We start from the raw sequence: 16,858 nt of genomic DNA on the forward strand, positions 1-16,858 counted from the left end.
TTTTTAAATTTTATTTTGTACAGTGTCCTTATAAGTCGCCCAGGCTGGGTCCTGAGATGCTGCTGCCTCAGCCTCCCCAGTGGCTGAGGATTACAGGGATGTGCCACTGTGCCTACCCACCCAACCCCTCTCTTGATTTCCAGGCTGCCCACAGCTGTCCATGTGGTCCTTACTTAGCAGGGCTCTCACCACGGCTCAAGCAGAAGCCCCACTACCCTGTCCCTGACCCCACCCAGCACCCTGGACACTTCTATTTTGTCTAAGGGAGGAGAACGGCAGGCCGAGGCAGGGTGCTGTCCTCAAGGTGCTCTGTCCACCAGCTTGCAAGCTTCCATCCCTTTCTTTGACACTGGCTGTTGCCGCTCAGCTCTGAGCCCCAGCTGGAGGCCACCTTTTGGTTGAAACCCTGGTTTCAACTAGAGCCACATCTCCCTCTGCACGCCCTGGGGAACACTGCGGGCCCCTCCTCTGTGAGTGGGCATCCACACAGGCCCCCAGCAGGCCAGGCACATGGTGGCGTGCAGGGAGCCAGCCGAGCTTTCTGTCATTGGCACTGCGTGAGGCGCCTTCCTGCACTCCAAGGCCTCTGCTTCCCGTGCACAGCCCCGTGGGACCCACTGTCCCGCCAGGTCAGCAGGCGGCTCCAGAAGGAAGAGGGTGGGCCTGTGAAGCTCGTCACACCCGATGCCCAGGAGGAGACGCCAGCCAGGGCCAGGCACGCCACAGGCAGGGACAGTGACAAGCAGCCAGGGCTCTGGCTTCCTCCTCCACCCTGGAAACAGAGTGGGAGACCAGAGCACAGGACCCCGTTCCTCTGCCCATCACCCCAGGCCTGGTGTCCCCACCCCAGAGTCCTGCATCCATCCTCACCCTCACCCTGCCAGCCCAGTGCCAACGTGGCCTCCGCTGCCCAGATTTTGGGCCTCTGGCACCAGGCTGGGTCAGGGCCCCTGCTGGGCCTGCGTCGCTGCTGCCTGCTTCCCCTCATCTGGGGCTTCCTTCGAAGTTGGCTTCTGCCCGGGTCCAGTCCAGGGCCACAGCTCCAGGTCATGCCCAGGTCCCAGCCCGATGCCCACCCAGGCCCCGCACAAGGGCAAAGGCTCCTGAGCCTGGCTTGGTTCTGAGGTTTTGATGTTGCACACCAGCTTGTACTCCGTGAGTGTGTCCTGGCACCGAGCAGGTGCGTGTGTGAGCACGTATGTGAGCATGTGCGCAGAACGTCGCTTCCACCCCCACCTCCCCGATCTCTCCCATTCCCAGCCCATGTGGGGACCTGCCTTGAGGGGCTCCCCGGAGGCCCCTGCATGGTGGCTCTGGGCAGAAGCCCCAGGAGCCTGCATGTAGGGAGACGCAGAGAAGACCTTCGTGAGAAGGCAAGAGCTGACCGTATTCGTTTCATCTTTGTTAAAAGCATCACAAATGATTTATTGATTTTTAAAAAGGAAAAATAAGAAAGAATGCATGGCCTCTGTTATGTGCATATACCATGGGTGGGACCCCATCAGGGTGGGGGACACACTGGACACCACCTTCCGTCCAGCACCTGCCCTGCAGCCCACGGGAGAGCCTGTGCCTCGGGCACACGCGCCTTCGTGACCATCTGTGAGGCCGCAGACCTAAGTATTGATCACCTCTATGGTTACGGAGATGGGGGCGACAGGGTTATGTCGGGTGACATCTCATTCCCAGGGTCCTGGGGCCACACACCCAAGATGTGCTGAACAGAAATAATAACATAAAATACGAGGAAAACACAGATAACTAAGGGAGGCCCCGACACACACAGCCGAGAAAGCGGAGCTGAGCGGCAGGGAAGGTCCAAGCCTGCACCGGCCCTGCAGACACCGGGAGGCAGGCGGCCCCGTGCTGGCCGAGCCAGGACTGTGCTCAGGGAGTCCCGCACTTGGGCAGGACAGGCGGTGGCCTGCAGGAGGCAGGTCCCTGCGCAGGTGTCTAGACAGAGGTGTGCAGGCCACGGAGGTGGTGTGAGAGAGCCTCAGCCTCTGCCGCTCTGGGTCCCTGTCCCCAGTCCCTCCCCCTGGAGGAAGTAAGTGCACAGGGCGGGGGTCCAGGGCAGGCAGCCGTGGGAGAGGTGTTAGTGCGGCCAGGCTGGGTGCCTGCTGTCCCTGAGTCCCATCTGTGACCAGGCGGATGCCAAGGGCCACCCACAAGGCGAAGACGGAGCGCTCTGGTGTGAGAGCCCATCCCTGGGCACCCCTGACAGGCCGCGCCTCTTCCTCTGGAAGAGGAGTGTCAGCCCGGTACCAGCCTGGGCCCTGGCGTGGCTCTCAGAACCTGGGCCGGAGTGGGTGGGGAAGGAGGAGGAGGAGGGGGCACTGACTCCATTCCAAGGCAAAAGGTGAAGGCCCCGCTGCCCGTGTCCCTGCCTTGCTGCCTGAGCAGCTGAGGCCGCCCTGCTTGAAGGGCAGAGGCCTGGCTCTGGGGCCACCCTTGCTACCGTCTTGCTGTGACCTCGGGAGGTCTCCCCCTCTCCCCATCTTCACGGAGAGGGGCCTGCTCCTGGGGGCAGCCTGCTCTGCCCCCATCCTGGCTGGTTCCACGAGCGCCCCAGCTGTGAGCTGTGCACTGGGTTCATTGGGGGGTGCTGAGCCCTTTCTGGGGTGGCTGTCTCTTTCCAGAGCTCAGGCTGGGCAACCAGGCTTTGAGAGGGCGCCACCTGTGGCGGGAGCGGGAACTGCAGGCAGGGGTCCCTTCACCAAGGCCCCGAACCCCTAGGGGACACCAGGGGAAACCCCAGAGAGGGACCACTGGGTGCTCTGGAAACGGGGTTCCCAAGAATGTGGCTGACAGAGCCACCCAGCTGGCGACTGCCTGGCCGTACAAACAGAAAGATAAAGGAGGCCCCAGTGCGAACAGCCACCAGAGAGAATTTACATCATCTGCAGTTTACAGAGGAACAGAGGCGGGGAGGTGCGGACATGGCCCAGCCCACAGGCTGCCGGGGCTCTGGGGTGCCCTCTGCAGGGGCAGGTGGAAGGGGTCCGGCCAGCTGTGCGAGGGCCCTGCGCCGGACGCCTGAGGGCAGGGCGGGGCCCTGGGCTCCTGCAGGGCTGGGTCTGCTCCTGAGCCTCTGTGACCTGGATGGGTGTGGGCTGAACAGGGAGGAGGCCTGTTCCTGTAGGGGGCTGGCGGAGGTGGCCTCTGGGCAGGTCTCGGGACGTTGCTCCAGTGGCAGCAGTGGTCTGAGCCCCGCGGTCGGTCGGCGGGAGGCGAGCACTGGCCGGGCATCAGCTCACCAGGTAGCCGTGCATCTCCCGGGAGTTGATGCTTAGGACCACACCGGAGTGGTTGCCTAGGAACAGAACAGAGGCTGCCGTGAACACGGCCCAGCTGGGGACCACGTGGGGGCCGTGCAGGGACACGGTGGTGACCTCTCCGCGCATCAAGGCAGCAGCGTGAGTGCACACCCGCAGTTCCTGCGGCCCATGCTGTGTGGTCGTGGGGTCCCCATGTTTCCCCGGGGTGACCGAACGGGGGTGTGCCCAGTGCCAACAAGCAGTGCATCCAAAGGAGGTCTGCCGGGTGAGGCCGCACCACTGACCTGGCCTGGGTAGCAAGGGGATGTGGGAGGGGCTGAGGCTCCGCCCCCTCCTGGCAGGGGCTGCTGCAGGGAGAGAGGGCGGCAGGGTACCTTCAGGGACTGGTCACTTGGGTGGTCTGGCAGGGGCTGCTTGGGAGCCCAGGGAACAGGGAGGGCCCAGGACTGAGTTGCTCTGAGATGTGGTCCCCACCCTAGTTTGCGGGATGGTGGCCAAGTGCCTGGCACTGCCAGGGCTGTGGCAGATGGGTCCAGAAAGGCACTCAACAAGACCCTCATCACACTGACCCTGTGCCATCACCTGTGACAGCAGGGTCACCGTGGAGGCCCCTCTGATAGTCCCTCCGAGGGGTCTCCACGGGCGATGCCTGGTGCTCATGAAGGGTGATTCAGATATTGTTAGGCTCTTGTTATTTCAGGGCTTAAAAGCCAGGTTCCTGTTTTTTGGGGATCCCATGGCCCTCCCCGGCAGGGCTGTGACCCTGCCTGCAGGAGGGTGGGGTCGGATGCCTGGGACAAGCCACCTCTGTCTGCACACAGGCATGTCGGGGTCTTGAGGTACGCAGGGCACTGGGAGGCCTGCAAGGGGCACACACAGGGGGAGCCTTGGCTTCCCATCCGAGGGACAGGCACAGCACCCGCGTGTGCCTCTTGGGGGAGATTATGGCCAGAAGGGCTGAGCCTGGGGCCAGTAAATGCCAGGTGTCTGAGATCCAGCACTGCGCTGGCAGATGTAGGAGGGTCAAGGGCCCCAGTGTGGGTGGGGTGGATGGTGGGGCATGGGTGGGGACAGGCACCCCCACAGCACTCAGGAGAGCTGGAGGACCCAGGCTCCGAGTCAGCCTGACCCGGCTGGGAGCCAAGCTCAGCCTCCGAGAGCTGGGAGGTGCCAGGTGAGAGGCAGGGCCCTTCTGAGCCTTGGTCTCCACGGTGTAACGGGAAGGCTGTGGTTTCTGCCGCATGTGGTTCTGGGGACCTAATGCAACCGGGATGGGCGTGGCTGTTAAAGTCAGGTCATGCCAACAGCGACAACCGGTCCTGATGGGGTCCGGGTCCTGAGCTCTGCCTTGGACTCTCGGCCGGGACACTTGTGGTCACTGTGGCAGTGGGTGCCGTCGCCGTACTTGGTGCACAGACAGGCTGGGCAGCGAGCAGAACTGGGCGAATAGGGCTGGGGTTGGCGGCCTGCTGAGACCAGGGTGCATGCCGTCCCTCCTCCTGTGCCTCTGGGGCCTCTGGGGCTGCTGATCTCAGGGCAGCTGACCCTGACTGACCAGCAGAGAGGGCCCCCACGCCCAGACCTCTCCAGCCTGAGCCTGGGTTCTCCCACCTGTCGGGAGGCAGAGGAGCTGCGCTGCCAGCGCTGGACGGCATCGTGCCCCTCGCCTTGGGGGGTGGAATTCTGGGGGTGCCTCGGTCCACCAGCAAGACTTGGCTTAGGGCTGTGAAGTGGGTCCTGCCAGACCTGGGTACTGCCGTGGCCGATTCCTCAGCTACTTGGAGTTCCTCAGCTGAGCCATGGGGGACCCAAGCCATAGAATGGCCAGATGGAGGCTTTAGGGACAGCATGGCTGAGGCCCACCTGCCCGCCTATGCTGACTGCCGGGCACTGAGGCTTTGAGCCAGCTGGTGCAGATGACAGTGTTCTGCCCGGCAGTGGAGCGAGGAGGCCAAGAGGGCGAGTGACCTGGCCAATGCCGTCTCCCGGGACATGGCCAGGAGGGCTCCCTGTGGAGGTCCAGCCTCCCCAGCCTCCCTGACTCCACAGGGCCAAGTGGGCGGGACGCACTGCCCAGCATGGCAGCCTCAGCTCCCACCGCCTCAGGCTCTGGCCCCGTGCCCAAGGCCCTGCGCGCTCACCCTGCATGGCGCCCGGCGCGTCCTCACTGTGGCTCACGGGGCTCGTCATCTCCTGCTCCTTCTCGTTGTGCATCTGTGCGTACACCGTCCTGCCTGGGCGTTTCCTGCGGGCACAGGGCGCTCAGCCCTGGCGGGGGCCACAGCCATGCCTGCTCCCCTTCCCCCGCCCTCCTGCCTGACCCTGCAGCCCACGGCCGTGGGCCCCCGGCGCTGATGCGCCTGTATCTCCCACTGCCCAGCAGCGTGGGGACAGTGACCGAGCACTTGAGAAGGGCTCGGGGCCACCCAGGGTCCGGGCGACAGCAGCAGGAGCTCTGCACTCTGCACCGCGCCTCCCCTCCTCCTGTCCTCCCTGCCCCGGCCTCTTTCACAGATGAAGACACTGAGGCTCGGAGACCAGAGGGCACGGCTCTCCCGCAGGACCTGCACCCAGTGGTCCTTGTGTGGAGCCGAAGGCGCAGGGACACAAGAGCCTTGGAACACGGGGTCCTGGGGCTCCCCAACCCTGGAGCCAGGGTTCCGGTATATCACAGAACCCGAGGCCTGCCAGCCTCCCCAGTGTGGGACGCAGCTGGGGCTCCACCCGCTGACCAAGCACGGACTCAGGACCAGAGGCCTGGGATCACCGCCCCTCTCTCCTGCCAGCCGTGGGGCTCACACAGTAATTGTGCAGTGCAGAGGGAGCAGATGGGAGGGGCGATTCTGGCTGGGCACCTGCGGGGGGGGGTGTGCTCTTCACTTAGGAGGGCTCTGTGGGGTGACTGATTTCAAGGTGCCTACAGGACACCCAGGTGGACCTGTCGGGAAGCCAGGGCCTATCTGAGTTTGGAAATAAAGAAAGGCCACGCTTGGATCCTCCTACGGTCCCTCTGTGCAGCAAACTCCTATGTATCCTTCAGGATCCCACTGAGAAATCTCCTCCTTGGGGCCGTGCTCCCAGGGGAGCTGAGTCAGCACTGCACCCCAGAGGTGGGGCCAGTGTCCCATATGGGGGCACCTGTGAGAGGACCCAGGGGAGGGGAGACAGCTGTCCAGGCCTGGGAAGTAGGTCTAGGAGGACTCTGGACTCAGACAGGCATAAAGAGAAGGTGGCTGTACCCTTCAGTGGTCCCCACGGGGGACCCAGGTGGGGTGATCTATGGAGGCCCCAGAGGTGGCTCAGCAGAAGGGACAGCAGGTTCAGCAGGGACCCCTTTCTGGGTCCAGGGCCCAGGGCCCAAGGGAGGTTAGTGTGACTGGAGCTCCAGTGACCTTGCATGGGGGGGTCCCTTCTATGACCTCAGGGGTCCTAGCCCCGGCAGGAGCCCCAGCCAGAGTCCCACTGCCCCATTGGCACGGAGCCCCTGCGGGAGGAGGGAAGCAGCTGTCCTGGTTCACAGGGGCACCAGAGTCGCAAGCAGGCCCCCACAGCCCTCCTCCTGCCGCCCGGCCCAGCCCAGAGCCACCCGGCGGAGCGTAGCCACCTTGCCTTTTGAACTTGTAGAGGACGATGGCGCCCACCGCAAAGAGCCCCACGACGAAGAGGACCACCACGGCCCAGTATCCCCCACTGCTGCCCAGCCTCTGCGACTCTGCAGACAAAGCAGCCAGGGCCTGGGATCAGCCCGTCCGCCGCCTCGGCCTGGACGGAGGCCGCTTCCCCCCGTCTGGCCGAGAGAGGGCAGCAGGTGACCAGGGACAGTGCAGCCATGTGGCCTTTGGGAACCTGGTCGCCTGCCTGTTGACTCAGCGTGGTGGGGACAGCAGTGTGTGGGCCTCGTCCTGCGGAGGGGACCCAGGGACGCACCCGAGGAGCTGCCCATTCCTGGGGGGGGATGTGTGCCCCGCAGGGGCAGCACAAATGAGCAGGGCCTCGTGGAGGGCAGAGCAGACGGGTCGGGGTTGAGCAGGGGATGAAGGTGAGAGTGCTGGCTGTGACCCTGGAGGGACAGTGAAGCCCCTGCGCTGCCCCTGGCCAGGGCCAAGAGACTAAGCGTGGATGAGCACGGGGCGTGGGAGCCGCTCACCTGTGTCCGTGTCCCTCAGGGCCACCAGGATGCGCAGCCCGCCCTGCAGGAGGAAGCTGATCTTCTGGGCGCTCAGCACCTGCCGGATGGCTGTGAGTCTCTGGAAGCAGGACAGAGGTGGCCTGGGACCTCACCTGTGAGCTGGGTAGCACCCAGGTGGTCACCCCGGAACTAGAGGAACGTGAAGGGGACCCTGCCTTGGCCACGGAGGCAGGCAGCCGGGAAGTCCAACCCTGCCGTGGGACAGGAGGCTGTGCGGCGTGGAACACCAAGAGGAGGCTGAGGCAGGACAGGTAGGAGACGGGGTGGGGTGCAGTGCCGGGGGGGGGAGGGCAGGCAGACACGGCCAGTGGTGGGTCCCAGGGACCTCCTGGGGTCTGAGTGACATGGCAAACCCCTGGCCGTCTCCTGCTGACCCCCGTTTCCATGTTTCTAGGTCCTCCTGGACGGACCTCAGAGCCCCGTGTTCTGTAATGGGCACAGGTGGGGGCCGCCTGGCCTGCCTGCTCCGGCCCTCTGGGGAGAAAGGGCGGGACCCTGCTAACCCCACCCCAGCGCCCCTGGCCACCATTGTGGGGCGACTCCTCAGGGCTCAAGTGCATACGAAGTGTTGGGGGCAGGGAGGGCTGCTGTCACCGGCTGCTGTCACCGGCTGTCCCTGAGGCCCCCTCTGCACGGGACACCTCAGGGAGGACAGTGATGGCTCTGCTTCTGCCAGTCAGGGGCAGCCTGGGCGAGCTGCTGGGATTCCCAGGCCAGTTCCTGCTCAGGGTGAGTCGGGATCCTGGGCCTGGGGCAGGGGGTGACTCTTCCCTGAGCTGTGGCCGAGCCCTACCCTCCAAAGAGCTCCCCTCCTGTACACCCCGCCAGCCCTCCGGTCATCTCTGACACTGGCTCCCGAGGAGCAGGGTGGCCTCTCGCCATGGCTGTGATGTGCAGTTCCCTGCATCTGTCGGGTCCCTGGTCATCTCCGGAGGAGCGACTACACAGGCCCTTTGCCCCCCTCTGCACCGGGCTGCCTGTTCTCTCGCTGTTGAGTTGCGTGCGTGCCCCCCCCGGGCTTGGATGTCACCCCTCGGCAGATGTCTAGCTGGCCAAGGTTTCCCCGGATCCTTTGGCAGCCGTGTCGCCCCATGTTTCCGCAGCTGCGCGGACGCCCCTGGTTTGGAGAAACCCGCCCGCCCGTGTCGGCTTTGCAGCCTGTGTCTGGGCCCCGATCCGAGCGTGCTGGGGAGCTGCCCCTGGTTTCCTCTCCCACAGCAGCTCTGCACTTTCCAGCCCTGTCTGAGCCTCTGGCCCAGTTTGGTTGATTTCTGGGTGTGACGTGAGTGAGGGCGGCTCCATCTGCCACACAGGGACTGCTTCCCTGAAGCATGTGCTGAAGAGACGCCCCGCGCCCTTGGTCTCTGAGCCTCTGCTGACAGTCAGCTGACCCCCAACATGTGGATTTGCTTCTGTGCGCTCACGCCTCTTCTGTTCCCTGTCGCTCGGGTCTGCACCCCGCCAGACACGCAGTTTGGTCACCGAGCCAATGGTCTGGAGTGGGGTGCCGGGATGTGCCCAGCTTGTTCCTTTCATTCAAGGCAGCTTTGGCTGTGCCGGGTCTGCTGTGCTTCCCTGGGACGTTTATGACACGTTTCTCTTTCTGTGACAATGCCACTGGACGCTCCCCAGGGATGCAGCGAATCAGCCGACGGCTTTGGGTGCTGCAACCTTTCACTCCCCAAACACCGGAGCTCCTTCCGCGGTCCATGCCGACCTCTGCTTTTTGCTGCGATGTCTTACAGCTTCTGGGCGCAGGTCTTTGGCCTCCTTGGTTAAGCTGATTCTTAAGCCTGTAATTTCAGTTGTTGGTACGGAATGTGACTGCTGCCTGGTGCCTTTCTCCCACGGTTGAGCACAGTGCTGCTGCTGGTGTCCCCGTGCCCCGTGCCGTCCCCGCGGCCCTTGCTGCTCTTCTGCCCCGCGTCCATGCTTAGGGCTGACATCCACAGGGTGCCCGGTCTGTGTTCTTCTGCCTGGGCACTGGTCCCTCCGTCCAGGTCACCTGCACGCATGTGTCGCCAGGACCCATGTGGAGACACCCTGTCACCATCCAGCGCGCCAGCTGTGCTCACACCAAGCTCGGTCCAGCGTCCTCAGCACAACCCAGGCCAGGTGTGAGCCAGGGTGTCTACCCAGCTCCTGTCACTTCATCACCTCCAAGAGAACTCCCAGCCTCAGCGTCATCTCCTTTTCCCTGCCTCCAGCCCTGTGGCCACCACCCGACCCTGTCTTTGTGGCTGTCCATCTCTGGACAGAACTGCAACTGCAGTCCCGGGGTCACGTGGCTCCCGAGGTCCTGCTTCATCACGTGTATCTGGGCGTCTCTTCTCCTCGCGGCTGGAGGGGCTCGCTCCTTCCACAGATGGGCCACACTGCGCCTCATCCGCCGATGGCCGCTTGGGTCATTCCTGTCTTGGGCAACGCCCTGTTTGCTCACACCTGTGCATGACCGTGACCATGACCATGAGCCCCATCCCTCTTGAATGTACACTACAGGTGGAGTTGCCAGGCCATGGGGCCCCTGTGCGTTTAACCTTGTGAGAAACTGTCAGGCTGCTTTCCGCCCCAGCTGCCCCCAGCCTCCAGAGCCTGAGGGTCTGATCCCTCCTCATCAATACTGGCTTTGTCTGCTTTTTGATTTTAGCAGCTGCTGTGGGTGCACAGGGCCCGGGATTCACTTTGGGTCCCCTTCCGCTCCCGTCATGCAGCAGGACTTACATCCCTGCCCAGGGCTCCTGTTGGGCAGTTGTCTGGGGTAGTGAGATGTCTGCCATCTGCACGGAGGTCCAGCTGCCCTGGGCATAGTCCCTGCTGCCAAGTGTCTCCTGAGCCCCTGTATCTCCCAGCAACCCTTGCAGTCAGGTTGAGGCCATGTGACCAGCTCTAGCCAATGATGTGGGAGGGAAAGCAAGGACAGCCCTGGTGAAGTTGTCCACCCCTCTGCTCAGTCTCCTTGGAGGCCATGTGACCACCAGAGGGTGGAGCCACAAGGCGCAGGTCAGCACCTTGAATCAGACTGCACCATGGCATGAAAGAAGCCTTCACGGGGTGCACTCAGGGGTGACCGCAACTGGCCCCTGGGCCTCCAGCCTGTGGCTGTGCAGGGGGACCGGGAGTCTGGTGGCCATGGGACGTACCTTGTCATTCGAGAGGCTCCTCTTCCTCGTGGGCCTGGGCGGGGGGAGCAGCACATACAGGTCAGCCACGGTGGGCAACCCCGGCTTCACCACTGTCACCAGCAGCTCCTCAGCGACACTGGTCTCCTGCAGAGGAGGACACTAGGATCCCCTTCGTCTCCCTGTCCCCTGCCACATGCCAGACACCGGGGACACCTCCTTTCCTCCTGTGTAAGTTAGGGTGCTGGCTGGCCTGCAATCCATGGCACCTGCGCTGCTTCCTGTGTGTCCCCTGCCCTCAGGCCCTGTGTGGCTCCGCTGCCTCCCCCGGCCGAGCCACAGCCTCCCCAGGCTCCGCTGCTGTGGCCTCTCTGCCTCCTGGGAACCCCACCCCACACACGGCCCACTCACTTGGGGATTGCCTTTGCACCATTCAACACTCAGGACACTTTCACCAGCACTATGCACAGGACGGGGGGAAGACGGCCAGATGGCCTCAACCTGTGACCCTCCCGCTGGGGGTGCCCTGTGTCCACACAGATGGCTACTTCTGCTTCCTGTGAGCACCTCAACAAAGCAGCCGCATTTGGTACTCTGCCCGCAAAGTCCAGCTCGGAAGAGCAGCTCAGTCAGCAAATGCAGGTCCCCTGCAGAGACTGGACCCGGACGTGTGCCCCCGGCTGGCATGCTAGGTGAGCGTGGACACCGCAGTCCCGTCCCTCCGCCTCGAGGTGCTGCCTAGCCTGACACCACCCCTGCTGACCCTGTCCTGCCCGGGGTCACCTTGGAGAGCAGCCGGGTGACCACCAGGCCCACGTCCTCCCTCCACTCGGGCGTGTTGGGGTTGAAGGCGTCTAGCTCCTGGGAGAAGTACAGAGGCAGTGCCTGGAACTGATCTGAGGAAGCAGAGACAGGATTGCTGGTCAGCGCTGGTCAGCCTGGCCACTGTCCCCGACCTTCTGAAGCAGGCCAGAGAGTGTCCCGCTTCTGCCTCTGAGAAGCAGGGGTTTCCCTGTGAGCCAACAGTGGTGCAGCTGCCCCAGGCGGCCACGCTCTGGCTGCGGTATCCCAACAATGGTTCTGACAGTGACGCTGATGACGGCCACGACAGAGACCTGGGAGGGAGGCTTGGCAGGTGCACGCTGTCCTACGAGAGTCACCCCTCCACTCACGAGGGTGTATACACCATCATTCCTGAGGAACCCTTGGGCTCTGCTTGGTCTCCCCATCAGATTAAAAGTCCCTTAGAGAAAAGGTCTTTTCTTTGTCTTCTCCTGTGTTTCCTGGGCTCTATGGCTCAGAGCTCTCTAGAGTCCCCAGGTCTCCCAGGGCCAAGCCGTCATCTATCTGCTGACTTCTGAGCCTCAGGTGAGAGAAGGCCCTGCAGCGCTGAGGGGCTTTGGGTACTAGCCAGCGTCCTATAGCAAGGGTGGCGATGACCCCCATGAGCTCCTGACTCAGCGATGAGGAGGACCGCTCAGTGGTGGCCTCCTCTTGGGCATGAAGGCTCCACAGGGTAGCCTGCCCAGCACACAGTGTGCCATGCACATTTAACTGATGGCTGCTGTCTATGTTGGGAGCCCTCTTCCTTTACAGCAAGGTTGGAGAATCCTCAGACAGGCTGTAGGGGTACCCAGACCAGGGTCCAGGCCTGGCTATTGCTGCTGGGGGGCCCATGGGGTCCCTGAGCAGCGTCTACACCCATGTTTGTGTCTCTTGTGTACCATGAGACGTGGCGTTTATTTTACAGCTGGGAAACAGCCCAGAGAGGCAGGGCTGTGTCCCCCTGGCTCCTCTCTCCCAGCCCAGGGCCGCCTGGGGTGCCCAGGACATCCTAGCTGCACTAGGCCCCAGGGCGGGGACTCACCCAGCACGCGGACCACCCTGGAGTCCTGCAGCACTGAGCTCCCGCAGGCCGCCTGCACCGTCACACGCACTTCCCCCGGGGCCGCAAACCGCGTGGTCACAGAGTTGTCCAGGGAGAGGAGGGGCTGCGGGCAGAGGGGGGCTCAGGCTGGCCCAGCAGCTGCTGGATGCTGTGTCTTGAGCCTGCAGCCCTCCCTGCTCCCAGCCCTCTGTGTTGGGGCTCCCAGCTGCTGTGCGGGTCTTTGCGCTGGGACACAGGGCAGCTGTTTGCTGAATGAGTGTCAGATGCCCATCTGGGGGGCGGTCTCAAGGCCCAGCTTGAGCATGGGTAGCATTACCCTCTCTCCAGGCATTCTGCTGATGTGGTAGACTCTTGCTCAAACACTGTCCATGGCTCCCAGGCTCCCAGTGCTTACAGGGTGTGACTTCTTTGATTTTGTCCACCCCAGGGACATTCTCTTCTCTGCCATCAACCCTGACCACCCCCACTGGAAATGGCCTCCCCACTCCTGATGCTGTTGCACACCTTCCCTGCCCCTCTTGTGACCCTTGTCACACCCCGACTTGAGTCAATCACTTTGTCCCATCTTTATTACAGGAAGAGGGAGGCGTTGCCCCGCCCATCCTGTGTCCACTGGGCAGATGGCTCCAGGATTGCAGCCTCTCAGTGGCATCAGGAGGAGCACCAGGGGTGGAGAGCAGGTCCCACCCTGTCCCCGCTGCCTGACAGCTAGGCAGCGCAGGCCCAACTCTGAACCCCACACAGGAGCCTGCGGGAAGGGGGGGCTGGGCCAGCGCACCTGCAGGCTGTGGCCGATCCACCAGTAGAAGACAGTGAGGTTGGGATTCAGGGGTAGCAGCACAGCTGTGAGGTTCACATCTTGGTTGATGCCAATGACGGGGGCCACCTCCAGGTAGAGGGCTTGCAGGGGGGCTGCAGGGGCCCAAGAAGCCAGGTTAGACAACATCTGGGCACAGGGCGTTACAGAGGCTGCTGAAAGTTCATGGCCACTGCCAGCTTCAAAGCTGCCTCCATCACCACCACCACCACCACCACCACCCTCACCACCACTACCATTATCATCACGATCACCATCATCACCACCATCACTGCCATCACCATCATCACCACCATCACTGCCATCACTATCACCATCATCACCACCATCACCACCACCACCCTCACCACCATCACCATCACCACCATCAGCATCACCATCATCACCATCACCATCATCACATCATTATTATCATTACTATCACTATTATCACATCATCACCACCACTACCATTATCATCACTATCACCATCATCACCATCACCGCTATCAGTATCACATCATTATCAGCATCACAATCATCACCATCATCACCACCATCACCATCATCATCACCACCACCATCACATCATCATTATCATTACTATCACTTTTATCACCACCATCATCACTGCCAGCATCACCACCACCATAATCACCATCACCATTATCAACATCATAATCACTATCACCATTACCACCACCACCACCATCACCACCACCATTATCATCACTATCACCATCACCATCACCGCCGTCACCATCATCACCTCCATCACCACCATCACCACCATTATCACATCATCATTATCATTACTATCACTATTATCACATCATCACCACCATCACCACCACCACCCTCACCACCACCATTATCATCACTATCACCATCATCACCATACCGCCATCAGCATCACCATCATCACCGTCATCACTGTCATCACCATCATCATCACATCATCATTACCATTACTATCACTATTATCACCACCATCATCACTGCCAGCATCACCACCACCATAATCACCGTCACCATTAACAACATCATAATCACTATCACCATCACCACCATTAGCGCCATTGTTATCACTACCATCATCACCATCATCATCACCATCATCATTACCATCGTCACCATCACTACTTTCAGCATCACCACAACCACTACCATCATCATCTCCACTGGCCCAGCCCTGAGGGACTCCCTGTGTTTCCCCAGTGACCAAGTCCTCTGTCACAGGAGGTGATTCTGGGCCTCACAGTGGCGACAGACTTACAGTTGACCTGCACGAAGAGCACAGCTTCGTCATGCCCCGCCATGTTCTCTGCCCTGACGGACACACGGTAGACACCAGGGCTCTCGTAGCGGTGCCGGATGGGCTCACCGGTCAGTGTGAGATTCACGTACATAGCCTTGAAGCCGTCCCCCAGGTCCACCTGGTACTTGGTGGTCAGGACATCGCCCTGCAGAGAAACACCACGAGGCCACTCAGCACTGGGGACCCACAGAAGACAAGATCCAGGCCTGTCCCGGCCTCTGCAGAGACGGGGCGACGGCCACGGCCCAGGTCGGCATGGTCCAGCTGTAGAGGTGGGAGCTGGAGGGGCTGCAGGTGTCCTTAGGGAGGCCGTCTGGGGGCTAGTGTGGCCGGGAGACCCTCAGGCAGAGCCTGGAGCTTGGGAAGCGGTTCTCATTCCAAGGAGGGCTCCAGTGATCACAGTCAGGAAACAGCCAGGAAAGCAGGACTGTGCCTCCTCCGGCACCTTCGCTGTGGTGCCTACGGCGTGTCCCTGGGGCAGCAGCCCAGGTGGCGCTCACAGGCTCTCAGGGAGGTGCCCCCTCGTGTCCTCCGCCCATTCTCCCACTGCAGTGCGGGCTCCGGCTGTGGCGTTCCGAGGGTTCTCTGCACAGACGGGAGCTGGTGGCCTGGCCTCTGTGGCTGGGAAGCATCCCTCTGGAGTGCGCGGAGCTCTGCATCCCCCTGGCTGGCCCGTCCCACAGCCGAGGCGTCCCGGCCACACCCGGCTCAGCACCTTGTCCTTCCAGGCTGCACGCTCACGGCCAGCCTGAGGGCTCCTCACTGCACCTCGAATGCTCCCCCACACTTCTCCTGAGTGTGGCTTTCCACTTTCCACGAAAGCCCGGGGTCCATCTGTGTCCGTCCTGCTCAGTGGGGAGGTCCAGGCAGCATCCTCCCTGGGTAGAAGCACTCGGTGACAGACAGGATCAATGCGCCTGCCAGGCGCAGTGTCACACCCTGTCCCAGCCTTACGCAGCTGCAGCCCAGGCTCCAGGGCTGTGGCCTGTGGGCGTGGCCTGTGTGTGAGTGGGTGTGTGACCAGACTTTCATGGCACACAAGTGTCTCCAGGAGTGCCGGGGAGCATGAATGTGTGCAACTGCATGTGTGAGCTGGTGTGTACGGGTGTGTATGGGTGTGTGTGCGTGTGTGTGTGTCCACTCCAGTCCTACTCTCTTGCACCCTTTTCCCAAGGAAGCCAGTATCTTCTTCCAGGCAGGGGAGCATAGGGTGCCCCTTCTTCCAAGAGCATCTTCAGGTAGTTGCCCTCCGCTCCCCCTGCCCAGCCCCTGCTTGGGCTCCAGTGCTCAGCCAGGGGTCCGGCAGGTCCCCTGGGCAGGTGGGACAGTAGCCTTGTGGGCTCAGGGATCCAGGGGCTGCTGGGATCCAGGTAGGCTGTGCGGACGCAGTGCAGGTGTGGACTTGGGGCTCTAGGGGGCAGCAGCTGCCCGTGTCTCCTGGAAGTCCCCACAGGCCACCCTGAGGGGACGGGGTTTTGTCCTCCTGCGGCCCAACATACTGCTGTGAAGAGAAAGCCCAGCCCCACCGCCCCAGGGCCACCTCCATGGCTCAGTCCAGCTGGTGTACAAGGAGACCCAGGGTGAAGGGAAGCAGAGCCCGGAGCTTGGGTCTAGGGCCACGGACTTGGTCTCCTGCAGGGAGATCCCAGGCTGGGACCCTGACACTTGGTACAGCTCGGCTCTGAGGGAGTGACCTCCGCTGCCCAGGCCTCAGCTTCCCCGCCTGTGCAGCAGGCTGGCCAGAGCGCCCCGCACAAGGGGGAGGAATAAAGGAGGTGGCTGCCTAAAGGGCTTGGTGGGTGCCAGCCGTCCTCCGCAGCCTCAGTTTCCCTGTTTGCACGAGACCAGGGTCCCGCTTTCCAACTCCAAAGACCTCTGTCACCTGCCTGCCACCCGCTGGGGCACTGTGCTTCAAGGGACACTGGCCACGTTCCGTGGCTGGGGATTCCCATGTCCAGCATCCCGGGGCCTGCGAAGCCTGGGTCCCTGGTCCCCGGAGTCCCCCAGGCGTGAAACGGGTGACTCTGAGTTTCCTGGGTCCTTTTCTGTAGTTCTGAATTTTCTGTGTGTTTGTAAGTTTTCCGAATTTTCATTTCCAAATCTCTTACAGTGAGCATTAGTCATTTCTATCATCAAAAACATAAGCATGCTCTGTACTCATTTTAAAAGACTAGAAGGAAATACAGAAATTAATAGCTCCCTTGGGGAAGCACATTTGTGTTCTGCATTTCTTGTTACGTATTTTCCAAATATTCCACAAGGAATATATA

At 62.0% G+C, this 16,858-nt stretch overlaps 1 protein-coding gene across 1 annotated transcript in view; it reads right to left on the minus strand.

The window, feature by feature from the left end:
• Nucleotides 1-1,400: 1,400 nt before the first annotated feature.
• The window catches only part of Sorcs2 (sortilin-related VPS10 domain containing receptor 2), a gene marked incomplete at its 5' end in the record, with an annotated part of 336,999 nt that continues 321,541 nt past the window's right edge, over nucleotides 1,401-16,858 (minus strand). Inside the window, 9 exon segments of the mRNA XM_005408856.2 lie at nucleotides 1,401-3,313; nucleotides 5,420-5,523; nucleotides 6,888-6,990; nucleotides 7,426-7,525; nucleotides 10,608-10,733; nucleotides 11,370-11,482; nucleotides 12,454-12,577; nucleotides 13,253-13,386; nucleotides 14,547-14,733. Coding sequence (XP_005408913.2) covers nucleotides 3,249-3,313; nucleotides 5,420-5,523; nucleotides 6,888-6,990; nucleotides 7,426-7,525; nucleotides 10,608-10,733; nucleotides 11,370-11,482; nucleotides 12,454-12,577; nucleotides 13,253-13,386; nucleotides 14,547-14,733 — 1,056 coding nt within the window.

This window comes from Chinchilla lanigera, unplaced genomic scaffold (genome assembly GCF_000276665.1).
Source record: "Chinchilla lanigera isolate Chin_1 unplaced genomic scaffold, ChiLan1.0 scaffold00113, whole genome shotgun sequence".
Taxonomy (NCBI): domain Eukaryota; kingdom Metazoa; phylum Chordata; class Mammalia; order Rodentia; family Chinchillidae; genus Chinchilla; species Chinchilla lanigera.